The sequence below is a fragment of the Aphelocoma coerulescens genome, chromosome 19 (genome assembly GCF_041296385.1).
Source record: "Aphelocoma coerulescens isolate FSJ_1873_10779 chromosome 19, UR_Acoe_1.0, whole genome shotgun sequence".
Taxonomy (NCBI): domain Eukaryota; kingdom Metazoa; phylum Chordata; class Aves; order Passeriformes; family Corvidae; genus Aphelocoma; species Aphelocoma coerulescens.
In genome coordinates, this window is record NC_091032.1 from 10947319 (window position 1) to 10972784 (window position 25466).

Genomic DNA, 25466 nt, shown 5'->3' on the forward strand with positions numbered 1-25466 from the left:
GTGAGGAAAGAGAGGAGAGAAGAAAAGCAAAGCTGGAGCTGAAAGGCTCTTTTTCTTCCCCCCCCCCCCCCCCCCCCCCCCTTTTTTAAGAAAGAACAAAATTAAAACGATCCTGAAAGAACAACTCTTCCTTTCAAAGACATTAGTTTGGGAAGCTGGCTGTAAAAGGGTACATTTTTGAAATGTGGCTGCAGTTACCAAGCAACCTGCTCTGTTGCCAGCAGTACCTCCGAATTCGGGGGAGGCAAAGCCCATGGCTCTGCCCTCCCAGGACAGCGAGTGCAGCTGGGCAGTCTGGACAGCTGGCACACCACGGTGTGTGGAGCCAGGACCCCCCACTCAGAGTGGCCTCCAGAGCTAGCTGGGGCTTTGGAAGTAGTGAGGAGTGCAAAACAATGGAGGCATTGCACTGGCAGAGGATGGAGGAACAAGAAGAGGAAAATCTGAAATCAGCCCAGTAGCTGCAGCAGAAGAGCTCTGGGTTTATGTAGGCTCAACTATAAGCATAATTTGATGTATATTACTAAAATTAAGGCAACAGCAAACAAAATTCTAAATTAACATTCACAGTTCTCATATACATTGGATACACTGCAGTGCTTTGAAGGATTTTCTATAGCCCAGGGATCTAACAATGGGAAGAAGAAAATAGATGCCCTGGGACCCAACCTTTCCAGGCTGAAAAACCCACAACTCTGCCGAGGTCCAGAGCTTCACCAGAGCTTTCATTCCATTAACTCCACACAAGGATATTATTACACTTTTCTAATCAAGAGCTGTTTTGTTACCTCCATTACTGTTCTAAATGAGAATTAGGCACAACATGTGCTTAATTTAGGCTATGAGTTGAGCTGGCAAAAAATCTAAGCTTACATCCAAGCTGTACAAAGAGCTGAGGTGTTTTAGTCTCCCCATTTGGTGAAGAGAACTGGCCCCAAAACTTCACAACCTAGCACTGTTCCAAATGTACTCCTGACAGCCTCTGTCCACAAAATGCCCTGAGCTGCCTGATGCTGAGGGCTGGGTTCAAACCTTTTGGCTCAAAGCATTATCAGAAAGACTGTGATTAAATGTTGTTTGAGACAGCTGAGGATGCCAATACCAAAGATGGGATTTGGGCAGCACCTCCCAGCACCTCTTTCCACCATTTTGAGCCACACTCCACCAGTACCTGAACCAGATGCAGCAGCGTAAGCCCCCCGTGCTGCAGCGTCACTCATGCAGAGCACATGACACTGCCACTGCAGCATCTGCCTTTACTCCAACAGCCAAAGCCAACTCTGAGAGATATCTTAGGAGTGTAAGATCCCTTGCTGATCTGCACAATCTTCAACAAGTGTTCTGTGCATGGCCCTTGGCATATATACTGGGTGCTCTGAGATCATGGGAAAGTTTGCCAACAATCATATTAGACTTCACAGATTTCCCTACATTACACCCAATATGACATGTATGTTATAAACACAGTCATTTTGAAAAGAGAGTGATGTTGTCACTAAACAGCTGTTTTGCTCAGTTCTTTCATGAAATAACTGAAAATTGTAGGTAGGCATTACATGGAATGCCTAATCCCTGAGTATTTCAGGATTATTAGATGAAAAGGACAAGAAAACTATTTGCTACATTACATTCCTTTATGAAACCACACAGTCTTTTAGATATTTCTTCTTGAAACCGCATTGGCAAAACCTGTCACTTTCCTGAACTGATCCTTACTGTTACAATTGAGCCTATTTTCTGAAGTGACTGAAAGTTTGAGTCATTTAGCACAAGAACTGTTCCCACAACAGGATTCTAAAAGTAATGCCACTCATTCCAAATTTCTTTGCTGTATTTTGTGCAACAACCATGCAGAACCATCAAGCAGAGAAAGAAAGTGCCCAGGGTTTTACTGAGACACTGACTGCCTCCAGCTGCCACTCCTCCCATCACTGATTTCACAACATGACCATAGTGCACACAGGCTTTTTTCCCCAAGTTTTGCCCCTTTTCTCTTTTCTTGCTAATTTCCCCTAAATGGGGCTGGTTTGAGTCTTGTGTAGTGGCTTAACACTGCTGTTTGCAGCCCGTAACCCCTCAGCCAGGTCACCTTGTGGCAGCAGGACTCTTGCCCAGGGATGTAGTGGGTCTTGCAGTTCCCCACGTGGTATTTTGTACACAAAGTCCTGGAAACAAACTGGCATTAGAGAGGGCTCAAAGCAGCGGGGCTTTTGTTTTATAAACCCTGGCACTTTGTCTGGGCTTCACCTGTGTTTAGAAATCGAGGCACAGCAGCTGAGACCCCAAAAAAACAGTGCTTGTTTTCATGTCAAATCTGTGCAAACAGCTCATATGTCAAAGTGACAGCATCTCCCTGGGATGCTCCTCACACCAAGCAGGCCTCTCCGGTGCTCTGAGTGTGCCAGGTGGCTGCAGACCCAGCCAGCCGTCCCTCCTGCAGCTAAGGTCCTGAGTGGCCATACCTGCCCACACACACACACTGTGGGGCACACACTGTGGTCAGGAGTTTGGTACATTTTCAGCATAGTTTTTCTCACTGAGAATGCTGACTGAATTTTCTGCCACTGCTTCACCTGGGCACAGTCCTGCAATTCTATTGATTTAGGCCCCAACCCAGCACATTTAAAAATGTCATTGCATTTAACATTTGATTAATTTAATTTCAGTAAAACTGAATTACTTTCACAATTTTACCGCCTTGAAGCTGTAAGCGCACATAAAGGTTGGATGGGTTGCAATCTAATAGATGCACAACTTCCTAGGGTTTAGAATAGACTTCCACCCATCAGCATTTTAAAATTTGAATGTTACACTACTAAGCCTCAGGGTTTTCCATTAATCAAAATTCACCAAATCACTCTAGGATTGCAGCCCTATCAGTCCATCAGGTCCCAGAGAACATTTGTTAAGAGCAAAAGCACTTTAGTCGTTCATGTTGAGCTGAACAACCAGGTTCCTCTTCTCCAAAGTCGTGTAGAGATGGGAAAGCCAAGTGTCATTCAAGTAGCGTCAGCACCCCGTTGTGGGGTTCAGACCCCACTCCTGGGGTGCGCTGCATGGAGAGATCCCCACACCTGCATCACTCAAGTCCCTGGGACTGGTCAGAGCAAGAAGGACTGTGCAGCATACAGAGAGGAAACAGGATCAGCCTCCACGTGGCATCCCAATTCCCTCTTTCCTCCCACATCCAAGAAGCCCCCTGAGTGCTGCTTTCTCACAGCCAGGCAGGTGTTTGGTCTGATGTTTCTGATCCACACTCTCTGGCACAGGGAGGAACCAAAGGCGGGTCCCATAACCACATTCTGTTTTGACTCCACAGAGTTGGAGTCAAAAAGGGATGGATCTCCACGGATTTCATTGAATATGTGTAGACCATGGGGTGTTTCAAAACCCCAAGCAGGGGTGCAGCCTGCCCCTATTTAAATGCAGATGCTTTAAGAATAATTTTAAATTCCTCAATCTCCATGTGAAGCAGCAGCAGAACCGAGCTGGAATATGCAGGGAAGGTGGCAGCGCAGGCAGTCCTGAGGACACCAGCAACTGCCTTTCAGCTCTCACATTTATAAATAATTTATTTCCAGCCACCTGTGCCCAGAATAACAATTTTCTGCCTGAAATCTCCACGCTGGTGCCGGGAGGCTGTCAGGGACTCGCTTTCCCGGGACCCTCTCGACCTGTTGGGAAGGGGTCCAGGTCTCCAGAAGGGGTGACTTCTAGGGTCCCTAGGTCCCGGGACCCTCTCGACCTGTTGGGAAGGGGTCCAGGTCCAGGCCTCTAGTGGGAAGAGGCACGAGAAACAAACAGGGAGCATCCGTTCAGCTGATCGCGTTAGGGCTTCTCGCTGCTGCTGCCGCCACTCAGCTCTCTGCCGATGCAGTCATCCGTGCGTTTGGACAAACATCCAGGCAGAGGGAATGGGTAGGTCTGGAAACGTCGGCAGCTGCAGAAGGCTGCAGAGCTCTGCTGTGAAGCAGCCTTAGAGGAGAGGCTGTTTCGCCGGGCAGGGGAGCGTTATGAAACACGAGCGCACTGGCCGTGCTTGAGGATTTTGGCAGCGCGGCGCGGAGGCTGCTTCCATCCTGCCTGTTGGCGCAGGAGGCCATGGAGCGGCTCCCTCCCGCCGGCTCCCGCAGGGCGCAGGACCCCGGCGCCCCGGCCCGCTGAGCCGCAGGGACCCCGGCCAGCCGCAGGGACCCGCGAGGGACACGGCGGCAGCGGTGAGCGGGGCGCGGAGCGGGGCTGGGGGAGTTCCTGGCGGGGGCAGCGGGAGGGAGCGGAGCGCCGCAGCCCCGGCACGGCACCGCGGGGTGCGCGCAGGATTACGGCTCTGCGCGCTGGGAGCGGGAGCAGGAGAAGGATTAGTAGGGAAGGGCAGAGGGAGCAGGATTTATCAGCTTTTCAGATATGCATTACGGCCTTTTGTAATATTTCACTGGATTGTACAGGACTTTGCCTAGCTACAACAGGGGTTCCTCAGCTACAAAAGAAAGGTGAGGTTTTTCCTCTTTTTCTTACACCGTTCAGTATCTGCCTCTGCGAGCCCTGCACCAGCTGGCCTGGGCACGAGCAATAACCGGACAACTTTTTGCAGAGGCTGAGGTATCAGCATTCATTGCAGTCTCAATGACTATTTTACTAAATTTATCCATAGCATCTAAGTAAAGGGCTTAGCGGCATTATTTACAAAGACTGCAGGTTGCTCTCGAGATGCTCTTCCCCAAGCATCCACGGAACATTATAGTTGAAAATTCAGCAGTGGATACTGCAAGTGTGTTTGTGTCACAGCCTGGCGAGGCAGGCTGGAATGCTCAGCTTCTCCAAACAGTTTCTGGAGCATCACTGTGCTGAACAAATAGACTAACAACGTTTAGTAGGTGAATGTTGCAGGAATTCACATATTGAAGGGTTTATAAAAGACACTTTTAAAACACCTATGATTCAGTTACAGAGCTGTGTGTTATTTTAATTTCAGTAGATTTCCTTGCACACAGGGAAAGATCTCATCTGTAGTTCCTGTGGGCTAAGGCAAACATAAATACGTGGTACATTTGTTACAACATTCTTGTTCAAAACTCCAGCCAGAGACCATACAGGGGCTTTTGGAAACTGCAGATAGAGCATCATTTGCTGGGTGCTTGAACTCTGAATATCTAAGGACGTACATCATGCATGAATATTTTATTGTTAGTAAAATACATTTGAGATTCAGTACCAGTTTGCTGTAAGATTTCAGTTTATCAGAGAATGGTGACAGCAGACTGTGTGTTACCTCTGGAGCACACATCCCTCTGTGTACAGAAGGCACACACACGTATGTGTATGCACATGTGCACCTGAAATGTGAGTATGCATATGTCTGCATGCATCTTTTCCACGCTGGCATGGAGTCAGTCCTGCTGATTACTGCATTATGACCTGAGCTAGGTAAAAAGTGTGGGATTAATGGAGAAATACCATGGTGTGATCTCTGCTCAAGCTGTCCCTGAGCACTTTCCAAGTCAGCACTCTCAGAAGTCTTGCTGGACCACCTGCCGCCCGCAGACTCCTCTGCCTCCCTCACCTCAGGCTCACCAACAACATTATTGTCTGGATTTACATCTGTCTATGCTAAAAAATTGGTCTTAACAAGTTTAATATCTGGTGAAAGAGCCACTGGGACAGAATTTGTGCAAGTTAGTGCTGACTCCCCACCTCAGGCTGCAGCTCTGCTCTGTGACATTGCCTTTCCCCTCCGAAGCAGAACTGTCTGTCACTGTAAAATGCCTCCTGTATTGAATGCACAGAGTATAATATATATGTTTAATTTATGTTATTTTCAACTTGATTTGACCAATTTATGGACTACAGAGTTTTTCTCTGTCGTTCTGCTAACTCCGCATAAAGATTTTTTTTTATTTATCACAGTTCAGTGTTATTTAAAGGTTTTAACACAATCACACCATCAAAGATAACTTTGCAATCTGATTACATCTTGTAGCAAGCCCACGTGTAGCAAGCAGTGGTAAACTCACTGGAAAGTCCTCTCAAGCTGCAATGCTTGTCACCACAGCACATGGAGAAATTTGGGTGCTTCTACCTAATTTCCAGCTTGTTGGCAGACCTGACAGGGAGACATGTGGGGTCAGCACAGACACATCCTCTGGCAAGGAAAACTTTGTAAGTTGTAAGAAATGCTTGAAGTTTCTCAGAATGATTTTAGCTATTGGAATAAAGGGAACTGCAAATTCTTGACAGGGTCCCAACACCAAATTTGCAGCTTCTTAAGAGTTTTACTTCCTATGTGCATTCACACAATATGATATTTGTCTCGACTTTCCAAAACGTCGTGAGAAAATGGCAATGTGTATCCAAGGAAAAGGCTGCAAGCCAGAATCCTTCAGCTGAGGCCTGACTGCATTTGTTCTCAAAGAAAGCTGACAAAAGAAAGGAAAGGCGTGGAAGAGGGATGGATTTTTCTAAAAATAGTAATCATGAGTCCAATTCCCTTCAGTTTACAATGGAAAACATCATCTTGCTTCCTTGCCAAGAACTGTGAATTTGCAAAATCCTGCTGGTCTTTAGACAAGGACCAACTCTTGATGACCTGCACCTCTCAATGCAGCATTGACCTGAGCTTCTGCACTGAGCACATATTAAGGGACAGTCCTCAGTTAGGCAACTCTTCACCTGCAAGTCTGGGGCTGTTTCTCAGTGTCTTCAGCCTTTACCAGCATCATGGTATCACTGAAAATATTCAGTCTTCCCTTAAAAATTCTGTAAATGCTCCTTCAGCTAGGGGAGTAGAACCAAATTGCTTTTATTTCTCTTTACAAATACATTAATGTAGCTGCCTAATGTGACATCCTCTGTCACACTTTGCAAGTTCATTTTGGAAGCAAGGTACTGACCTGCTTTTCCTTACAGCAACTTTTTTGGTGGCAAGGGATCCTTTCCCTGCTGAAGTCCCGGTGCCTTATAGATCTGTGCTTCCACTCACCATGCCCAAAGCCGATACTTTCCAGTGCTAACTACTGCTGTTTTTTCAGTGCAGTGTTAACCCCTTCATTGTTCTCTTCACCTAGAGGTCTCCTCTGCCATTTAACAGTTCTCATCCATCATTTATCCATCATCATCATCAATTATCCATCATTGTCCCTTCAATTATAATTTTATGATTTTACTAACAACTCCAAATTAATATGGTCCTAAGCCCCCTTTGGCTGTGAGAACTGATAAACCGGGATAGAAGACTTGTTTTCTTCCACTTCACTTTATTCATTTTAGGTGAAACATGCATGAAAAAGACAAATGACGCATTTTCTATTACCAGATACTAGTTCTTTCCTCCTTAGTCTTTCCTTTTAAATATCATCATCAGAAGTGATACACTTCAATTCTTTTAGGCATACTTTGATGATATGGCAATATGCAGTTTATGGAAAAATCAAATGACAGTTTTTATGTAAGCAGCACTTTGCTATTTCTCCACTGAAAAGCAACATTTAATTTTCGAGTTGCACATTTGCAGCAGTTGTTGTGGGCGGAGAGTCTGCTTATTTATTTCATTGGGTTTTACTACAATGTACTGTCATGGCAACTGCTCTAAGGGCGAGTGCATCTGGAGGTAACTTGTACACATCATGTTGAATGCAGCAAAATTGCCTTGTACCATTTAAACTTTTTCAACCACTGGGCAAGGGCAAAGTTACCCCTTTGAGACTCAGAAGCATCTTCTCCTTACTAAATAAATAAACAAATAAATAAACAAACTTGGCAGAGCAATAGGAGCAATGCCAAACATTTCTTGATGCTTGGATGCAGAGCCTGCTGCACAGTTAAATTAGGTGCGATACCCTGGGTGTTTTCTGCAGTTCTGCTGATGCACAGCAAGTTTTCCATCCTGCTCATGTGGAGGCAGAACACCCTGCCCAGGTGCTGTTTAGGCAGGCATTGGCCAGACTAGTCTCCCTTGGCTCCAGGAGACATTGCCACGTGCTGCCCAGGCAAGTGGCACATCCTCTCATCCTGGCGATAATGCAGCCTCCAGCTGTTCCCCTTTACATCACTGCAAACATGGAGAAACTCTACCCAAATCAACTGACCAAGAACACAGGAGGCATTAAAAGGGACTAAATTGGGCCAGTGATGCAGTTTCAAGCATAACATGCCTGACCTCTGCTACATGGTCTTGATGCCCTTCTCCAGCCAAGCTGTCGGCACTGCTTGATGAGCCAGAAAGCTCCAGCTGCCCCAGCATGGCCTCTCCAGCACCAGCGACTGAGACGCATCTGAGAACTTGGGCTTGAAGCACCTCTCCCTTGGTGAATAAACCAAAAGAGCTGTGAAACCCTGAGTTGCAGCTGGGCAGAAATGACTGCAAATCTGATCAATTTATCTAGCCTTATTGTGCTGGTGGGGGGGGGGGGGGAAATCCTAAACCTTTTGAACTCCTGTGTGACTGCAGCCACTGCCATCTCACCACTGAGGGTTCGCAGCAGTGTTTCACTGCGTGGGGCCACCTCGAGCAATGTGGTGTGCCCGGAAGCCAAGGCATGTGGGCACCTGCCCTGTTGACCCAGCGCAACCTGGAAGTACAGCATGGAGCAGGAGAATCCCCAGTCTGAATCTCCAGTGGCTGATATATGCACACCACTTGCTTTCAGATCAGACAGCCTCCACTGGGAACAGCTCAAGTTTACAGTTGCCCCATGGCAGAAACAACTAGTGAATCAAATCCCACCTATGCTCATAGACAGTATTTCTTCAGATGAATTAGTGCAGTAACAACCTGCAGGATCTAATTATGGCTAATTTTCCATTCATTTGTCTCGATACTTCTGACCCTTTTACTGCAATTCTTGAGCACTCACAACATTGATCAGAGATTTTCAATAATTTAACTCTAAGGGTCAGCTCTTTAGATGGTGTAAATCAATGCATTTTCTTTGGCTTTGGAGCTGATCCGAAGGGAGGTGTGTAACTTCTACTGTAGAGAGTGCAGTCAGAATTCACTGAAGATGCTACAGCCTGGCAGTGCTTTGCACCTGCTCGTGCTCACCAGCCCTTGAAGAAAGAGTAGCAATCACCACATTGAATATTTTTGGATATTACTCAGTCCTCTACAATTAAAATCAGCATACATGTACTTTAAAAAAAACACCACTTAACAAAAGGACCTAAATCAGGTCTTCAAGATCACCCAAATTGTAAGGTTAGAGAGAGATATTCCTGCCTTGTGACTGCCCCATTTAGGAATTGAGGCTAAAAGATCGCACAAAAGGAATTCGGGCTCAGATTTAACTGAGCTTTAATTTATTTTTGTCCTGGAAGCTTTGGATCTTTAGTTTGGTTGCTATTTAAGACAGAAAGAATTTGCACAACCAAATGAAAAAGGGAATGGGTGGAAACTTAATTGGTAACATTTATTTAAGAAAGTGGCATAAGCGAACATCCACAAAACTTTCAATCAACTACTGAAACAAGAAATACAGTGAACAGATGTTTGTTGTCAGGACTGCGTATTTCAGGAGTGTGCCCCAACTGCAAGCTAAGCAAAAGCCATAATATTTTCTTTTCTGGAAAACACTGCATCTTTTCTCAGCACTTGCCTGGCTCCACACAGAAGGGATAGACTGGGAAAACAGGAACTTATGGGGAGATGCCAGCTTTTATTTGCCACGGGAGGTTAAAGGTTCCCTAGAGCACAAAGGAGCTTTTCTTGCCCAGAGAATCCCATCGTGGTACACATCAGCACAACTAAAGCTGCAAAGCTCAGCAGCAGTCAAGAGAGATCTGCTGAACTTGAGATGAAATTTTTTCAAACATTTACTAGTTTTTCTCCACACGCATCCCCACAGCAATAGTTGGCAATATGAATCCACTAAAAAAGATATAGCAGGATTTCTGGTTTCTGTTAAAGCAACAGACACAGAACCTCCAAATATCCTTCCAGCATAAAGCCCAACTTCTTTGTACTGCACAGAGATGAATAATTATTACCTTATCTATTGTGAGTTGATGCAATTTCTTTTTTCCTCCCACACACCCACACTACTGTTTCCTTCTGATCTGCATTTATAGCTGAGCTACTGTTCAGCTGAAAGGAAGGAATTTGGTAATACCTCCCTAAAAAGATGCCTGTACTGTGGCTGCTTGTTCATCCAGTGACAAAGGATGGAGATGTTGGCTACCAACAAAAGAAAATAAAGAACTTCTTTTCCAAACATCCCAAGAGAAATAACCTCATCATTAAGGTATTTCTTGTGCATTCAGAGTTAAAAGAAATAAAAGAAAAAAGTCTGAAGATCTGAAACTCGCTTGAGCTCAATCAATCATTCTCATCATTGGATTATAGTTCTTAACATGCATAATTATAAACAACAGATGGAGAAATGCTCAGATAAAGCCAAAAGGGGTGGGTGGAGGAAAGTCACCCTGATGGTAGATGTTTTCAGTTTGGATGTGAACCAGCCTTACTCCCCTTGGTGTTTCAGGTTTCAGCATTGGCTGTTTGGCAGCTCAGCAGGGCACTATGAAGGCATCACCCCAGGAGCCCATGGAGTCCCTGGGCCAACCAGGCGCCTGAGGCTGGCAGCAGTGCCACACCACGCTGGTCTCTGCTGCAGCCACCTGGGAAGAAGCTTTTCAGCAGGAGAAGGAACCAAAGTGATGGGCTGAACTTATGGGAGGAACGAGTGTCTGGCCAGGTGGAGATTCGGGGGCCCATTGGGAAGTGTGAAGGGCCAGTTTCAGTAAGGGCATGGCCAAAGCTTTCTTCAGGCTACAGAAGTTTCTCCGTCGGACCCAGTTTCTGCTCTTCTTCCTCACAGCAGCTTACCTGATGGCTGGCAGCCTCTTGCTGCTGCAGCGGACCCGCTTGGTTATCCAGCAAGGTTCGCGTGGGACCCCCGCTAATCAGGCCGTGCCCGTGCTGGACGAGATGACCAGGGTTGGGATCGTAGACCCCAGGACTCTGCAGAGTCCCCACCCCGGTCCCAGGCTGCTGGTGGGCATGGATGCGCTGCAGGAGCCGGCCCTGGACCAGCGGCACAGCCCGCACTGGCTCATGTCCCGTAACTCAGAGCTCAGGCAGCTGAGGAGAAGGTGGTTTCACCGGTTCACCAGTGACCAGGAGCCCCTGCAGACAGCAGGACTCAAAGCAATGAAGCACACTACTGAACACAAAGGTAAGGGATGTCCCCTGCCCATTTTCTGGCACACACAGATTGCACTTTGCCGATCCCAGGCAGACACAGGCGAGCATCCCATGCCCCTGCAGGTCTGCCTTCCTCCTCGCTCATTGCCACGTTCAAAATAATTCTGAGGCATATGCACAGGCCAAAGTACAAACTTACCCATCCTGATCATGCTGAGCTGTAACTTCCTCCAAAAAGTGATTTTATTGATTGAATGGAAGCCCAGAAATGAAATATGCTTCTCTAATTTAAATTATTTTCTCTTCAAGCAGGCAGAGATGACCACTTTAATTTTCTTTCTCAGAAGAGCAAATTAAAAAAGTGAATTTTATCAAATTAACTATCCAAAACCATACAGTACCTTAAGTCTAGAAGTGCCTCCTTCCTGCTAAAGCTTTCTAGTATATACCAAAATCTGCTATTACAAACACACTGATTGTTCCTGATCTGCCCTCTGCGAGCATTTCTGCAAAAGCATTGCCCCTTTGGGCCATCAACCCCCCAGCCAGAAACAACCTCCTGGGGTATGGTGGGCATGCTGGGAACGTGCAACAGGCCAAGGAAACACAAGGAGAATTCCTACTGCTGCATGGGCACAGAACATCAGCGCCTTTTAGAAGAACTAGTTGTTCTTGGAGGTGTTTCACTGATAATAAAACAGGAATGGGATCTGGATGACTAGACACCACATTTCAGAACTGCTTTTTAGTTTGTTGAATAAATTTGTCCAAACAAAAGGGCACAAAATCGCACAAAATGGGTGCCACATCATGATACTTACTGAAGCAATTGTCAGGAATGGGAATGAGAAGGCGATAGTGGTGGGAGATGAGTCATACAGCGTGAGTCAGGCAAACTGAACTGCTGCAGTTACCTGAAGCACCAAACTGGAGCTGCTTCAGAACACCCTGTTGGTGGCAGGTTTTGGTGGCAGAGGAGAGACTGAGAGCTGCTCAGCCAGGGACTTGCTTAGGTTCTAACTACTGATGAGAGGGGCCAGAAGGGCTATTTATTTGTGCATCTCACCATATTGAACTGTAGATTCAAATATGCATCATTTGAATATCTGATTGAATATGAAGTGACGTTATTAAGAACAATATTGTTAACAAGCACTGCAATGCCTTTGAAGGTAATTAATTAAAACTTAACTACTTACGTACAGCACGTTATCTTCTCCAATTCACTTCTAGTAAACTTGGAGGCTTGTTATTTCATTATGGATCCCTTCCAAGACCTAATGAACTCCTCTGTGCTTATAATGCTTAATAAAGTTTCAGTGATGCCCCGTGGTTCCTGCTTAGTAGTATAGCATTGCCTGACCATGGAGGCTGGGCTTGTGCACTCCTCATGGGTGTCATCCTAATAAGGCCATGGCTCTGAGGCGGTACAGCTCTGCCCCTGCTTGCCCAGGGGCTGCTGGCCAGCCCTTCGAAGGCTTCCCCAGGCAGACCCTTGACCCAAGCCAAAAACAATAGCATTGGCCCCAGCCTGTTGTGAACCTCCCAGCTCACTTTGCCTTGCTCTGTCTCCATCCAGGAGCATGTGGCCTTTTTTTCTCCAGGTCAGGCTATCTCACCTGTTGACATTGTAAGTGCCTCAGGGTAGGGACCACACTTTTCCTGACAGGGACACTGGCAAATACTGTTAGTACAACAATGAGAGTTTTCTATTAAGATTTCTCCCAGCAAATGGAGTTTTCCAGTTTCCCCTGGCCTGGTTCTGCCATTGAATGGGATGCAGAGGTGACAGGGACTGCATCGCTGACGTGACATGACATGCTACTCTGAGACCGTGGAATCTCTCTGTAACTCATTCATGGGAGGATGTGAATGAGAAATTGCTGCCAGACTGGCGGTGGCTTGGAAGGGACACAGGGAGGAGGGCAGACGTTGGCTGGCCTGCCCAGGACCCCCAGTCAGGCTCTTTGGCCCCACATCCTCAGTTCTCTGCTGCTACAGGTTTGAGTCACAGTATCCCAATCAAAAGTCTCCAGTAAAATGTGGAGCATCTTTGTTGCAGGTGCGTGATTCCCACCTTGTTAATGGTGTGCTGGGGGTGTGTATTCACAGCTTGTGAATTTTCTAATTGCACGTTGGCAAATTACTGTGTGCAGGTCTTTGATCTACTGCTCTGTTTGTAATATTTAAATGTATTATTCCTGGCTCCAAAATCCCTCATGGAGTAACTCAAACTTCCTTTTTCTCGTGGATTATTTAATATAATGCTTTTTAGTTTCATTTTTCACCATGTATTTTTTTCCTGTCCACAGCTCATATTATTTAATTTCCCTGTGTTATCATCTCAGTGTTGCTATTTCTAAAATCAAATTTCCTTTTTTCCTTCATATTTTAATGATAAAATGTGCTTATAGACACAATTGCTGTATAATAGTGGAATTCCACATCATCCTTCCAATTGTATATTAAATAATGGGCTGGATTTTTACAGTATTTTGTTCATGACAACAAAAATTAGGCTGAGCACTGAATGCAGTCTAAGAGAAACGTTTATCTTTTCTATGCTAAGTAAAGCAAGACATATTTGAAGAGATTCCTTTGCACCAGAGAGGAGATAGCTCAGTACGATAGCTACATTGTGCTGCCTAGTTAAGAGTGAATTTATCTTTCCATTACAGCTTTAATATAACTCTCTATATCCAAAGAAAATTGATTTTCTTAATATTTCTCTTGCACCATCTCATTATCAGCTAGAGATTTTAAAGAACACTTGGGAGAAATCCAACAGGATTTCTGGAAGTTTTTAGCATTTTGAAGGCTACATTCTCCTTTACTTTAGAGAAGGGCCTTGTTTTGTCAGGCAAAGGAGGGAGTCAAGCAGACAGCAGCTGCATGCAGGAGCCGTGGTCCTGGGTGGGTCACAGACTCTGGGTATGCAAAGACAGGTGTGCTGAAAGGAACCTGGGAAAGTCTCATTTCCTTTTTGCCCATTTCCATGGGGCAGTCGTGCTGACCCCTTCAATACCCTTACCAAGGTTCAGTACCAGTGGAGAGGTCTGCAGAGTGTGTGGGACCCCAGACAGGTTGGGACTTGACCAAACACAGCACTGCTTGCACTGGATAAGCCTGGGATGGGTTTTTCCCTTGCATCCCATATGCATTGCCTAACCCTGGTCTTGCATGCACACAGGCACCTACATGGGCTGCTTCACTCACGATTCGAGGGAGAGGACACTGAAGGGAGCTGTCTTTTATGACTTAAGAAAAATGACAGTAGCTCACTGTCAGGAAGCTTGTGCTGAGAGGTGAGTTGGTATTTTTTCACTACAAGTTTTCTCTTTTCTGACAATAAGTGGAACTGAATTTGAAAAGGGAAAAGCATTCCTATGTTAAACATACAGCATCTATGAAAACAGTGATTATCTCACCTTCAGGCACAGCGTAGCTCTGCTACCCTGCTTGAAGCAGACTGCTGCACTGCTGCCTATTCTCTATGGCAGCATGGCTACTTACAATATATTTTCTATTGACCTTGACAAAAATTAGTGTTTGGTTAAATAGTCTTCATAAGATATTTATCTTTTGATTGATATTGGTCTCTAGCCCAAATCTTGTTGAGGTGGCTGCCCCTGCTGAGGAGGCCATGCTGTCCCCAGGACAGACTCTGCTCCAGAGCAAGGCAGCAGAAGCATACGCTGTATGCAGGGACATGGGGACAGGTTCCTACCTTCCCCAGGTACAAACTGGGGAGCAGACAGGCACCTCTATGACATGACTGGTATTTCTCTTTGCAGGGCTTACAGCTATGCAGGCCTGGCGTACGGAGCAGAGTGCTACTGTGGGAACACACTCCCAGCTGCTGCCTCGAAGCCCGAGGAGTGCAACAGCGAGTGCAAGGGGGAGAAGGGCTCCGTGTGCGGAGGGGTGAACCGGCTCTCAGTCTACAGCGTGGAAGAGCTGCGGGCAGGAGCGAGGCGACGTAAGTGGGCATGGACTGGACAGGGGAAGCTGCTCACCCCACAAGGGAGAGATGTCACGGCCAGGCTGAGCACAGGGGCTGTCCCTGCTGCTTGTCTCACTCCATTTGTCACCAGAGTTTGAAGCAGCAAAGGACAAAGGTGCCTGCAGGGCACAATGTCCATTTGCTGCTGGTCTGGTCCCTGGCTCCTCCCCAAAATAGCAGCGCTGCTCACCACCTCGGAGCGGGGAGATGTGCCTGGCACGCCGCCTTGGGCTGCCACAGAGGAGGTTTGTGTCACCAAGAAGGAAATTCAACACAGTGCAGAGGGACTGCAACAGAAGCAGAATTTCAGCTGAAAAAAACACTCCCTTTGGTATCCACTGCAGGCGTACAAACCCATGTGTGTTTAAGAAATAGCCTTGGAACAGGTGCCCTATAAGAGGAGGGCAGAAAATCACTCAGATCAAGGCCACCCTATGCTCAGATGACCCAAAACAACGTGAGTGATCTGTGACTGCAGAGAATAAGTAGAGGCCAGAGAGAGAGCCACCTTAATCCCTTTCCTGAGACAAATGAGACCAGAGTTTTGCTTTTCCAGGGAGTTCTGTTCCAGTGGCAGTTGGGATTTTTGTTACATCTTTAGATGAAACTCTACTCATCATTCAGTTAGCTGCCATGGGGAACACAATGGATAAACCTTTAGGCAAACACAAAGCACATAACAGATCTAAACAGCTGATTACTCTTTGCAATTGGCAAGCTCACAAGACCTCGTGGGTGTTATTTGCTGAGAAGAAGCACCAAGACCTTAGGTTGTGCCAGTATTGATGGTACTTCATTTCTTCTTAAAGACAAGTCAAGGTCTGTACAATAATCTAACCAGCTACATATAAATTATATATCAAAGGTACATAGACCTAAATTGCCACTGTCAGGCTGACAGGCATGTTGGCAGGTTTCCCAGGACATGCATCACTGTTTCAACCTCCAGCATAAAATATATATACATATTCCTCAGGAAAAGACAGCATTTACTTTTTTTTAAAGTATTAATGAATTACTCCTCAAATTAGTCTAGCCTGAAGCTAGAGCTGTAATTATTTTGCCCTTAGTAATACCTGATATTTGTCTGTTTGAAGAATCCCCCTGACACAAGCCATTTGAGGGGCCAACAGAAGTATTAATCACAATGAACAAGTATGTTAGAAAGTAACTCTGAGACTGTAAAGGCCGCCACGATTTATGCTGCATACCATAGAGCACAGACCTCATGTAAGTCTTCTCCTTACACGGAGCAGATTCAGTGACATCTCCATTTAAACCTTCAGACAGGGCTTGCCGTCTCCCCTCTCCATCCCTCACCTTCTTCTTCCCGCCGTGGTTCCCCAGACACCCTGACTCGTGCCCCCATATCCCGTTAACGAGGCTCAGAGAACGCAGCTGTGGCAGCCAGAGGTGGCTGTGGCACAGAGTCCCGCTTGCCTCAGGGTGTCCTTCACCGAAAGAAAGCAGGCAAACCACAAAAACCCAGCCGTTTGCAGAGTAATCCATGAATCCTGCTCCCTCCTGATGCTGGTGTAGGCAGGTCAAGCTTTCTTCCTGACCGCTAAGAAAACTCTAAACATGTTTGTAAACATTTTGTTTCAGGAATTAAATGTCAGTGCGAGATTTAGCAGAACTTTCAAGAACATTCTGAGAAGTCCAAACACTCCTGTTCTTTTATTCTTTGGTGCTGTGCTCAAAGGGACCTGGTCCTAGGTAGACTCCTGCTCCTTTCAGCTTGGGTGGAGTTAGTTTATTTTTACATCACGTGAGTGGTCCCTGAGATCCAGCTCTGCTTCTAGTAAATGGTTTGAATAGTTACAAAAAATTTAAGCAGCTTCTCCTCAGATTGCTCTTGGCTCTTGCTAGAGAGTCTGGGCTTTTCTGTGAGGAAATTCATGCAGAACCATTTTTTTTTTCTTCGTAACTACACCACAACTCTCCTGTCATTAAACTCACTTCCCACATCAGTTCTGGCCATAGCGTTCAAGGGAGCAACTGCAATACTGCCACACTTTGTGGTGTTTCTGCACAAGCAGGTGAAATCAGAGGCTAGTGCTGAAGACACCATGGAAGCTGATCTCCCTTAGCAGCTGACAAAAGCCTGGTTTAGGGTCTGAAAGGCTGCAGCAAACTCCCTTGGCCTGAAAAGTTGTGGGAGCAGAGGGGCAGCTGAAGAGGAAGGTTGGTCTGGTGAGGGGGTTTTCAGGAGTCATTTACATTCCTTTCCTTTTCTGGTGCAGAAGCTCTGTAGATTTTTATCAGGGCTTTTAACTCGTGTAGGGGAAAGCAGGTCTTCAGAGGAAACTGGAACCTGCAAACAATAGCAATGCCCTCCACTGGTGGAATTTAACTCAAAGTCAGTGCTGCAGCCCTGCTTTTTGTGGTTTGTACAAAGCTAAAGGCATGTGCTCCTTTCAATACCACAGGATTTGCAACACATTTTTCTAGTGTATATCATAGTTTCTCTTATTTCTGCAGCCTTTGTAATATAAAATTTATTTTATTATTTTTGCCTTCTGAGCCTAATATTGTTCTTTGTGAAAGAGGCAGGATACTATGGACATCATTTTCTTAAGAGAAACCTATTTCATCTCCCCGCAGGGAGGAACGTTATCTATCGAGGATGTTTTAGAGCTCCAGAAAATTTAACAGACACCTTTCCAGCCTCTTTGATACAGCCCAATTTGACGGTGGAGATGTGCTCTGAATTTTGCTCCAAGAAAGTAAGAACAGTTCTCATTTCACATCCTTTCTTCTTTTTTGTCATTTTAAATTCTAATCTATTAAGGGACGGGGAGAGATTAGTGCCTTAGAGCTTTGAATTTGTAAATGAGTTTCTAAAGGACAAAACTCATCAGAGTAAATACCCACTGATGCATCTGGTCCAACTGCTGGAGTGGGGATGGCGGGAGGGAAACTCATCAGAGTGGTGCAACTAGACATGATACACAGGCAAGTTGTTCTAAGTGATGAGTATCAACCATGAGGAAATCAATACCATTTCCATGTAACATTCCAATCAAGCCCTGAGCCATATCTGACCCCGGGGGAGGTGGCTGCAGCTCATGGGGAGACATGCTGCCAGAGGGTGGATGTGGACTGGCAGCATCCAAAACGTGACTCTAGTGCCCTCCAAGGGAGCTGGCTCCACTCAGGGAGCCATGCACAGGGCATGGGCAGGGCACCCTCTGCTTTAGTGGCTGTTGGTTCCCTTGCCTTCCTCCCCACTCTGATGGGGCTGGTTTTGCTACCCAGGGTTCACTGTGTGGTCAGCTTTTGCCTGCAGCCCCATTCAGTTTCATGCACTGAACTCAATGTTCAATTACTTTTTGAAGCATCACAGAATTGATTACAACTATTAGCTGGCTGATTACAGTGCTTTGACCAGGACCCATGGCCTCAGCGCAATCTCCTCTCCCAAGGAATAAGCACCAGGGCATAAGGAAGTGGCCTCAAGTTGCACCATGGGAGGTTTAGATTGCATATTGAGAAAATTTTGAGATTCCTCACGCAAAGCCCACTCCAGTTTTCTCTCCTTCCTCACTCATGTGCTGCCCAAGCTGCGGGAAGGTTGTGCAGGTGAGGGTCAGCCTGCCCACCCTGCCTGCCCTGAGGCCAGGCACTGCACCACTGGCACCCCGCACCGAGTGCTGAGGGGCTGCAGAGCACCACTGCACCAACCACCTTCTGCAGATGCAGGAGTACAGAGGAGCAGTTGTTTTGTTGCCTCACAGAACCTCCAGCCTTCCAGAACAGTCCATCACTTGCAGGGGCCACTTGGCATGAGGCACAAGGAACATTTTTATTCTAGGCTGTGTTTGAGGGCAGGGACGCTTACTAATTTCTCAAACTGAGAAACACTGCTTCATTGTAAAGGAAAAATTTGTGTTTGCAGGCAAACCCAGAACTGTTTTGCCTTTGGATCAAATCTGTAAATAGTTTTTGACAATGTCATATCTCATTTGCTAAGTAAACGTTGGCTGTTAGGCACACACAGCACACGTGTTGCATTTGACTCCTTATCAGAGGATGAACGCATGGGAAAGAGCAAGAGATAAGCTGCTCAGCAGTCCTGTCACATGCTCCCAGACTCCAAAAGATTTTTAAAAGGCAAAAAGTGTTGATATAAAATAGATGGACTTGAACGTTCTGCACTCAAATGCTCCCTGAACTTCCTTCAGACTTCTGCCTGCCCACACAGACCCATGCCACCAAGAGAGCCCACAGGGGACTGAGGCAACCCAAGTCTTTCTGGTAAACAGAAGAAAACCTGAATTTTTGGGCCAGTAAGCAATTGCTAATTTCTTCGGCAAATATTTAGCACACTTCCTCACATTTGTTTTAGTTCTTACCACTATTAACCCAGCAGCTGGGCTTCACTGCCCCACCACTACACAGCTTTGCAGCCTGTTACCCTTCCTGGGTGAGATTGGTACACCAAAACCTGAATTACTCTGCATCAAATGCATTAAAAAACATGTCTTACAGACAAGAATTTTCCTTAGGAATTTATTCCTTGCAAACAACACTAACGTCCTCATGATTGCATACCTTAGGAAGTCTCCTATGTAGAAGCAAGGTAACACAAATATGAGGACAGTAACAGTAAAGCAGCACGAGCTTTAGAATGACATATCAAACAGTGCTGTGATCTTGACAGTGGCCTTGTGGAGATTTATTTTCTTTGCATGGCAGCAGCATTCCCTGCAGGCTGTTGATGCCATGGCATTTACACACTGATCCATTTTCTCTCTTTTGCAGGAGTTTCCATTGGCAGTGATCCGAGGGCAGGAATGCTACTGTGGCTACCCCACCAGGCGCTTCCCACTGCGCGACGGCGCAGATGGGCTGCGCTGCAGCGGGACCCGCAATGTCAGCAGCACTGCCGAGGGAAACTACTGCCTGGTCTATCAGACACCTGTGCAAGGTACAAGCTCCAGCCTCGCTGTGCCAGGGCCAGGGCCACCACTGCTGGAAACAGCCCCTGTGCCCCTTCTGCAGCGGGTAAAAGTGATCTCGTTGACAGCAGTCTGAGCCACAGTAGTGGGTATCACTGTACGGGCAGGAATTTAGGAAACAGTCTCTCTCTAAATTCCCCCCTTGCAATCATGCACATGAAGATGCATCTTTCCATTCTCTCATTGTGCAACATTGTCTCCCTCCAACACAGAAAAAACATCTTATTCTGCAGATGGAGAGAATTGAGGGAGAGTCTGGGAAGGCATTTCTCCACCACGTAGCCCCATGTTAGGAAGCCACTGAGGCAGATCTGCAGACCCTAAGTCTGCTTTACTCATCTTCCTCTAAAATATTCATCTGCATACATGTTGAAGTCCAGAAAAAAAGGTAGAGAGTAAGGCTCCAGTGTAGAAAACCATTTAGGTGGTTCTAGCAACTTTTTCCATGCAGTGGTTTCCACTGAGTTCAATGAAACTTCTCACAACCTTAAAATTAACAAATTAAGTGCTTTCCTGGATTGGTGATGGGCTTTTTTTTATCCCCCAACACCCTTTTCTTTTTTTCCTCCATCTCCCAGTTCAGAGGTAGACTGCAGACCACAGCACGAAAGAAGAACTTGCAAGAAGAATGCTTGTTTCCATGAAATTGCTAGTACTTCCCAGGTCTGTGGAGACCAGTGCTTTCTCTGGGCTGTGCGGGCACTTTCTAGCCATGGCTTCATCTAGAGCTTGCTCTGAAGAATGAAGAGAGTAATTGACAATTTATTTCCTGGCTTCTTGATGAATCATCACATAGGGTCAAGATTAGTTCTTATCCTATCCTTGCTTTCAATGGCATGCTAAGAAGCAAGGTGAGGATTTACAGAAGCATGTATGAAACCAGGTGTCTGACTCCACGTTTGTAGGGCTCGCCACTGCCTGGGCCTTCAGAGAGAAATGGCAGTGCAGATGTTAAACTAAAGACAGCTCATTTCATTAGGAGGGTTTTTTTCCTGTGTTAAAAAACTCCCAATTTCCCGGTGTAGTGGCACATTTAGAGTTCCATTGAAGAGCCAACCTTGACAGGCAAATAGCTGGTAACAAACAGGCTTTGAGAGGCTTTTAAGACAGCTTGCTGGCAAGTAAAATGGTTTGTTGCAGTTTTATCAAAAAAGCATCGCCTAACACAAAACCAGCAGAAATCTCTCTGAGGATAATCTCTGGCCTCATACAGCTGAATTAATTTTAGGAAGTAGCTGACTCACAACCAGACCAAATTGATACCCTATATTTGTAAAAGAGAGAAGGAGGAAGCAATAAACTCTGTAATCAAGAGCTGTCAGTGGAATTATTAAAAAGCCACAGTGCTAACAATGAAATATCTTCTCTACTCACAGACACCCGCTGCACAGACAGGAAATTCTTAAGCACCAAATCCAAAGTGTTTGTTGCTTTGTCAAGCTTTCCTGGGGCTGGGAATACGTGGGCACGCCATCTGATAGAACACGCCACGGGATACTACACAGGAAGTTATTACTTTGATGGAGCCCTCTACAACAAAGGTACCGGGGCCCAAGAGATGGGACACGTGCAGCCCTTCCAAAGCACAGAGCTTTACTTACTGCTCTGTCATCCTTCTGCCTGAGCCAGCAATGTCTGTCACTGTCAGCACGTTTGGTACAATTCAAACACACACCTGGACCAAGCAGCCTCCCGCAGTGCAGATGGCAGCAGGGACTGCTCCAGTAGCACGCTGTTCCTGACAGGCAGCTGTCCTCACAGACAACAGCCAGGCTCTCCATTTGCAGATGTGCACATTGCCTGCACTGGTGCCCTGTGCACACGTACATGTGCAGCTCCCATCTGACAGGCTGCTCCAAAAGACCAGTTACCTAAATGCTGGGGGTGAGACCCTTCAGTAAACATGTAGGTTAAATTTTCAAATGTTCCTAATTACTCTGGAAGGACAGTATCCTGAGTGGGCAGAGATTCAGCAGGTACCAAGCACTGGCCCTGTGAAAAGCTGCCTCATTGCAGTGGGGGGATGAGGATGCCTTCTCCAGCAGAGGGATAGCCTGGCTGCCAGTGCGTGCCCAGCTTGGTGCCTGGGGCTCCAGCCATGGGTTTAGCTGACTGGTACTGTCCCACCAGCCTTACACCACTGTAGGGAATGATTTAGTGGGAAAAGGCACGGACATATAGTCAGGCAAAAAAGTCAATAATCCTGTCTTGTAAAACAGGTTTTAAAGGAGAAAAAGACCACTGGAGAAGTAGAAGGACCATCTGTGTGAAAACACATGAAAGTGGCAAGACAGAGATTGAAATGTTCGACTCGGCGATCCTATTGATAAGGAACCCGTACAAATCACTGATGGCAGAGTTCAACAGAAAATATGCCGGGCACCTGGGCTATGCCACTGACCGCAACTGGAAGAGCAAAGGTAAGCATTCAACCCACCTCCTCAGTATGCTGGGAAGGGGGGACATGCTAGGACCTGAGTGAGCACCACAAACAAATTCAGTGGGACTTGAGTCCCACTGCAGTAGGGATCAGTCCCAAAACCTCTGACACCTGCACTGTGGGAGCGGTTGTGGTCTTGCCATATGCCCACCCCCAGAGGAGGGTGAGCACAGAACCAATGCCACAGGCACACAGGAGCATCTCTGCCACTGCAGTGTTGGGCATAGAAAACACGTCCATGTACAATGCTCCTGTGCACAGCCCATTTGCCAGACTGAGGTAAAGAAAATTTGCCCCTGCAGCATGTAATAGCCATGAGAAATATAATTTAAGATTTGGAGCATCCAATGGAGCATGACATTTCATGAAGGAAATTTTACAGCACTGCACAGGTGCTACTGCACTGCAGAAAAATAAGGATAATAGCAATAAGTGGGCTTGAGATTCAGTGTCCCCTGAACACACGACAAGACTTCAGAACCTGCTTGCCACACTTCACGTTTGACTGGCAAGCTGGCTGGTGACTGCAATTTCCCCATTGGATACACTGCTGCATTCAGACTCTGCAGCAGAAAAGTCATTTGGCTTCCATTTCTCCTTGTTCATATTTTAGGCATTACAGCTGTGGCTTGGAAGAGGGTTGGGGAGGGAGTATCCTGTGTCACTACACATTTCTTTCCCAAGTTTATGTATCACCTTTCATCAGTCACAACTCAAGACCTATTCATCAAAAAATGACAAAATAGCCCCCCAGAAAAAAGTTTGCTGGGAGTGGCTTTCCTATAGTGCAAACTGCAAATTGTTACATTTCAGCCACAAATGCTCTTTGACCAGCCCAAAAGCTTTCACTAGGTCTGTCTTGACTTCAGGAAATTAAATTATTGTAGACAGCAAATAGAGATCAAGGTATCGTTAATGCCTGAGGCAAAGGAAAATTGCTGACATGCAGCATGGCTAACAGTGTCTCATTTTCCTGGCTTCCTGGTCATCCAGAGTGGCCCGACTTTGTGAACAGCTATGCCTCCTGGTGGGCCTCCCACGTCCTGGAGTGGCTGAAGTATGGGAAGCGCCTGCTCATTGTCCACTATGAGGACCTGAAGCAGAGCCTCATCCCCAAGCTGAAGGAGATGGTGGAGTTTCTGAACGTGACAGTGACAGAGGATCGGCTGCTCTGTGTGGAGAACAACAGGGACGGGAATTTCAAGCGGTCTGGTGCTAAGCAAAAGAATTTTGAGCCATTTACCCAGGAAATGAAAGATCTTATCAACAGATACATCCTGACAGTGGATGAAGCCCTAAGGGGAAGAAACTTCTCAGGGCTGCCCAGGGAGTATGTGCCAAGATGATAGGCTGGTATCATGCTGCTGTGGTTCAAAATGAAGTTTTTTTCTTAAAAGAACAAAAAACCCAAACAAACAAACAAGAAAAGCAAAAAAAAAAAAAAAAAGAAAAAAAAAGACCAGATCTCTCTAGCAGTTATGGCAAAGATACTTGTGGAGGCTGCTGAGCAGTGCAAATTCTCTCCACTCTTGGGAGAAGGGGGTGGCCACAGCATCCCCCACAATGAGGCACACAGCTGGGGACCTGTAGGAGAATACAGACATTAAGCAGGGCCAGTTGGGAATCCCTGGGTTTTATCAGCCCCAAACCTGGCTCCAGGGGCATGGAGGAGACCCCAGAGGGTTGGCAGAGACGGGAGTGCCACCTGTGCTAGGGGCTTGACACAGGTTTTTGCACCTCCATCTCTTCACCTGGAGAATCATGGTGGGTCTAGGGGGACACCAGGGACAAATGTCACCATAGTCAGTGCTCCTGGTTCTAGAAATGGCCACAGCCAGCCCGTACTGACATCAGCCTGGACCACCTGGAGAATAGGGGCAAAGGGGATGAACCCCAGCCCTTCCAGCCCCAGCAGGGGTAGGATCCCACCTCCTACCTCATCCCTGCAGGAACTCCAAGGCAGTCCAACCTGAAAAACCATGGCTACTTAGGGCTGCCCTCTGGACCCACCTCCAGCAGCCTGCAGGTTTAATTTCTAACTCCTGCAGTTCCCCAAGGTTTGTTTGACCCTGCACGGGGCCCTTGTGTAGTGGGGAGGGAACAGGGGCACACGGGGCTGGCAGGGCAGCTGGCCCATGATCCTGGGCCACTGGCCAGCTTGGAGGTGGTTAAACCCTGCGGCCAAAGGGGCTGCCCTGCTGCGAGATGCTTCTGTTCATGTGAAATAAAGGATTTCTTAAAAATTTGAGTGAAAATACTAATTTTAATAAAACAAGTTTATATAAAGGGAGCTGAACTTGCTCTGGCTGTGTATCATTGTTGCTTTAAAAAACATACAGGTCATACAGGTTGAGTACACTTCAACCTGAGTCTCTCCCTGCTTACACTCCACACATGGCTCATCTCTGTGCCACCTGGCTGGTATGGGGCTTGTTGCCTGAGACCACAAACCAGGATTTGGGCCCACCACAAAACATGAAGATTATGAGAATGACATTTTATTATATAGCCTTTCCAGCTTTGTATAGCATTACAGGATCATTTAAAAAATATTTTGGTCATTTCAAACCTGTAAATGATGAGCAAGGACAGGCTGTAAACTCTCAAGAAGGCAATTTAATTATGCTTATGTCCTGTAATGAAGACTCTAGGTGGCTAAAATTAGAGCTGGCAAAAAATATGAATATGCATTCGCTCCATAATGCCAAAAATCATCTCATTTAAAAAGAAAAGAAATTGTAGCTAACCATTTCTTAATAGCTGAGGTACAGGGGCTGCCTCTTTATTTTTATACCTTTTGTACAAAATATGTATACACACTGTATACTTTATACATCTGTGTGTACAGACACAAGAGCATGTCACTTGCATGTGTTCTGCTGGGGTTCTTTTAGGATCGTAGGAATAGTGAAGGACTTCATGGGCCAT

General features: G+C 46.3%; 1 protein-coding gene across 1 annotated transcript; it reads left to right on the forward strand.

The window, feature by feature from the left end:
• The first annotated feature begins 4096 nt into the window (after positions 1 to 4096).
• Positions 4097 to 23993, forward strand: WSCD1 (WSC domain containing 1). Its single transcript, XM_069033323.1, has 9 exons — positions 4097 to 4217; positions 10473 to 11165; positions 14325 to 14439; positions 14929 to 15113; positions 17742 to 17863; positions 19902 to 20067; positions 21475 to 21639; positions 22318 to 22518; positions 23532 to 23993. The coding sequence occupies exons 2-9, from the start codon at positions 10739 to 10741 to the stop codon at positions 23882 to 23884; spliced, it is 1734 nt and encodes a 577-aa protein (XP_068889424.1). The 5' UTR covers positions 4097 to 4217; positions 10473 to 10738; the 3' UTR covers positions 23885 to 23993.
• Positions 23994 to 25466: the final 1473 nt, after the last annotated feature.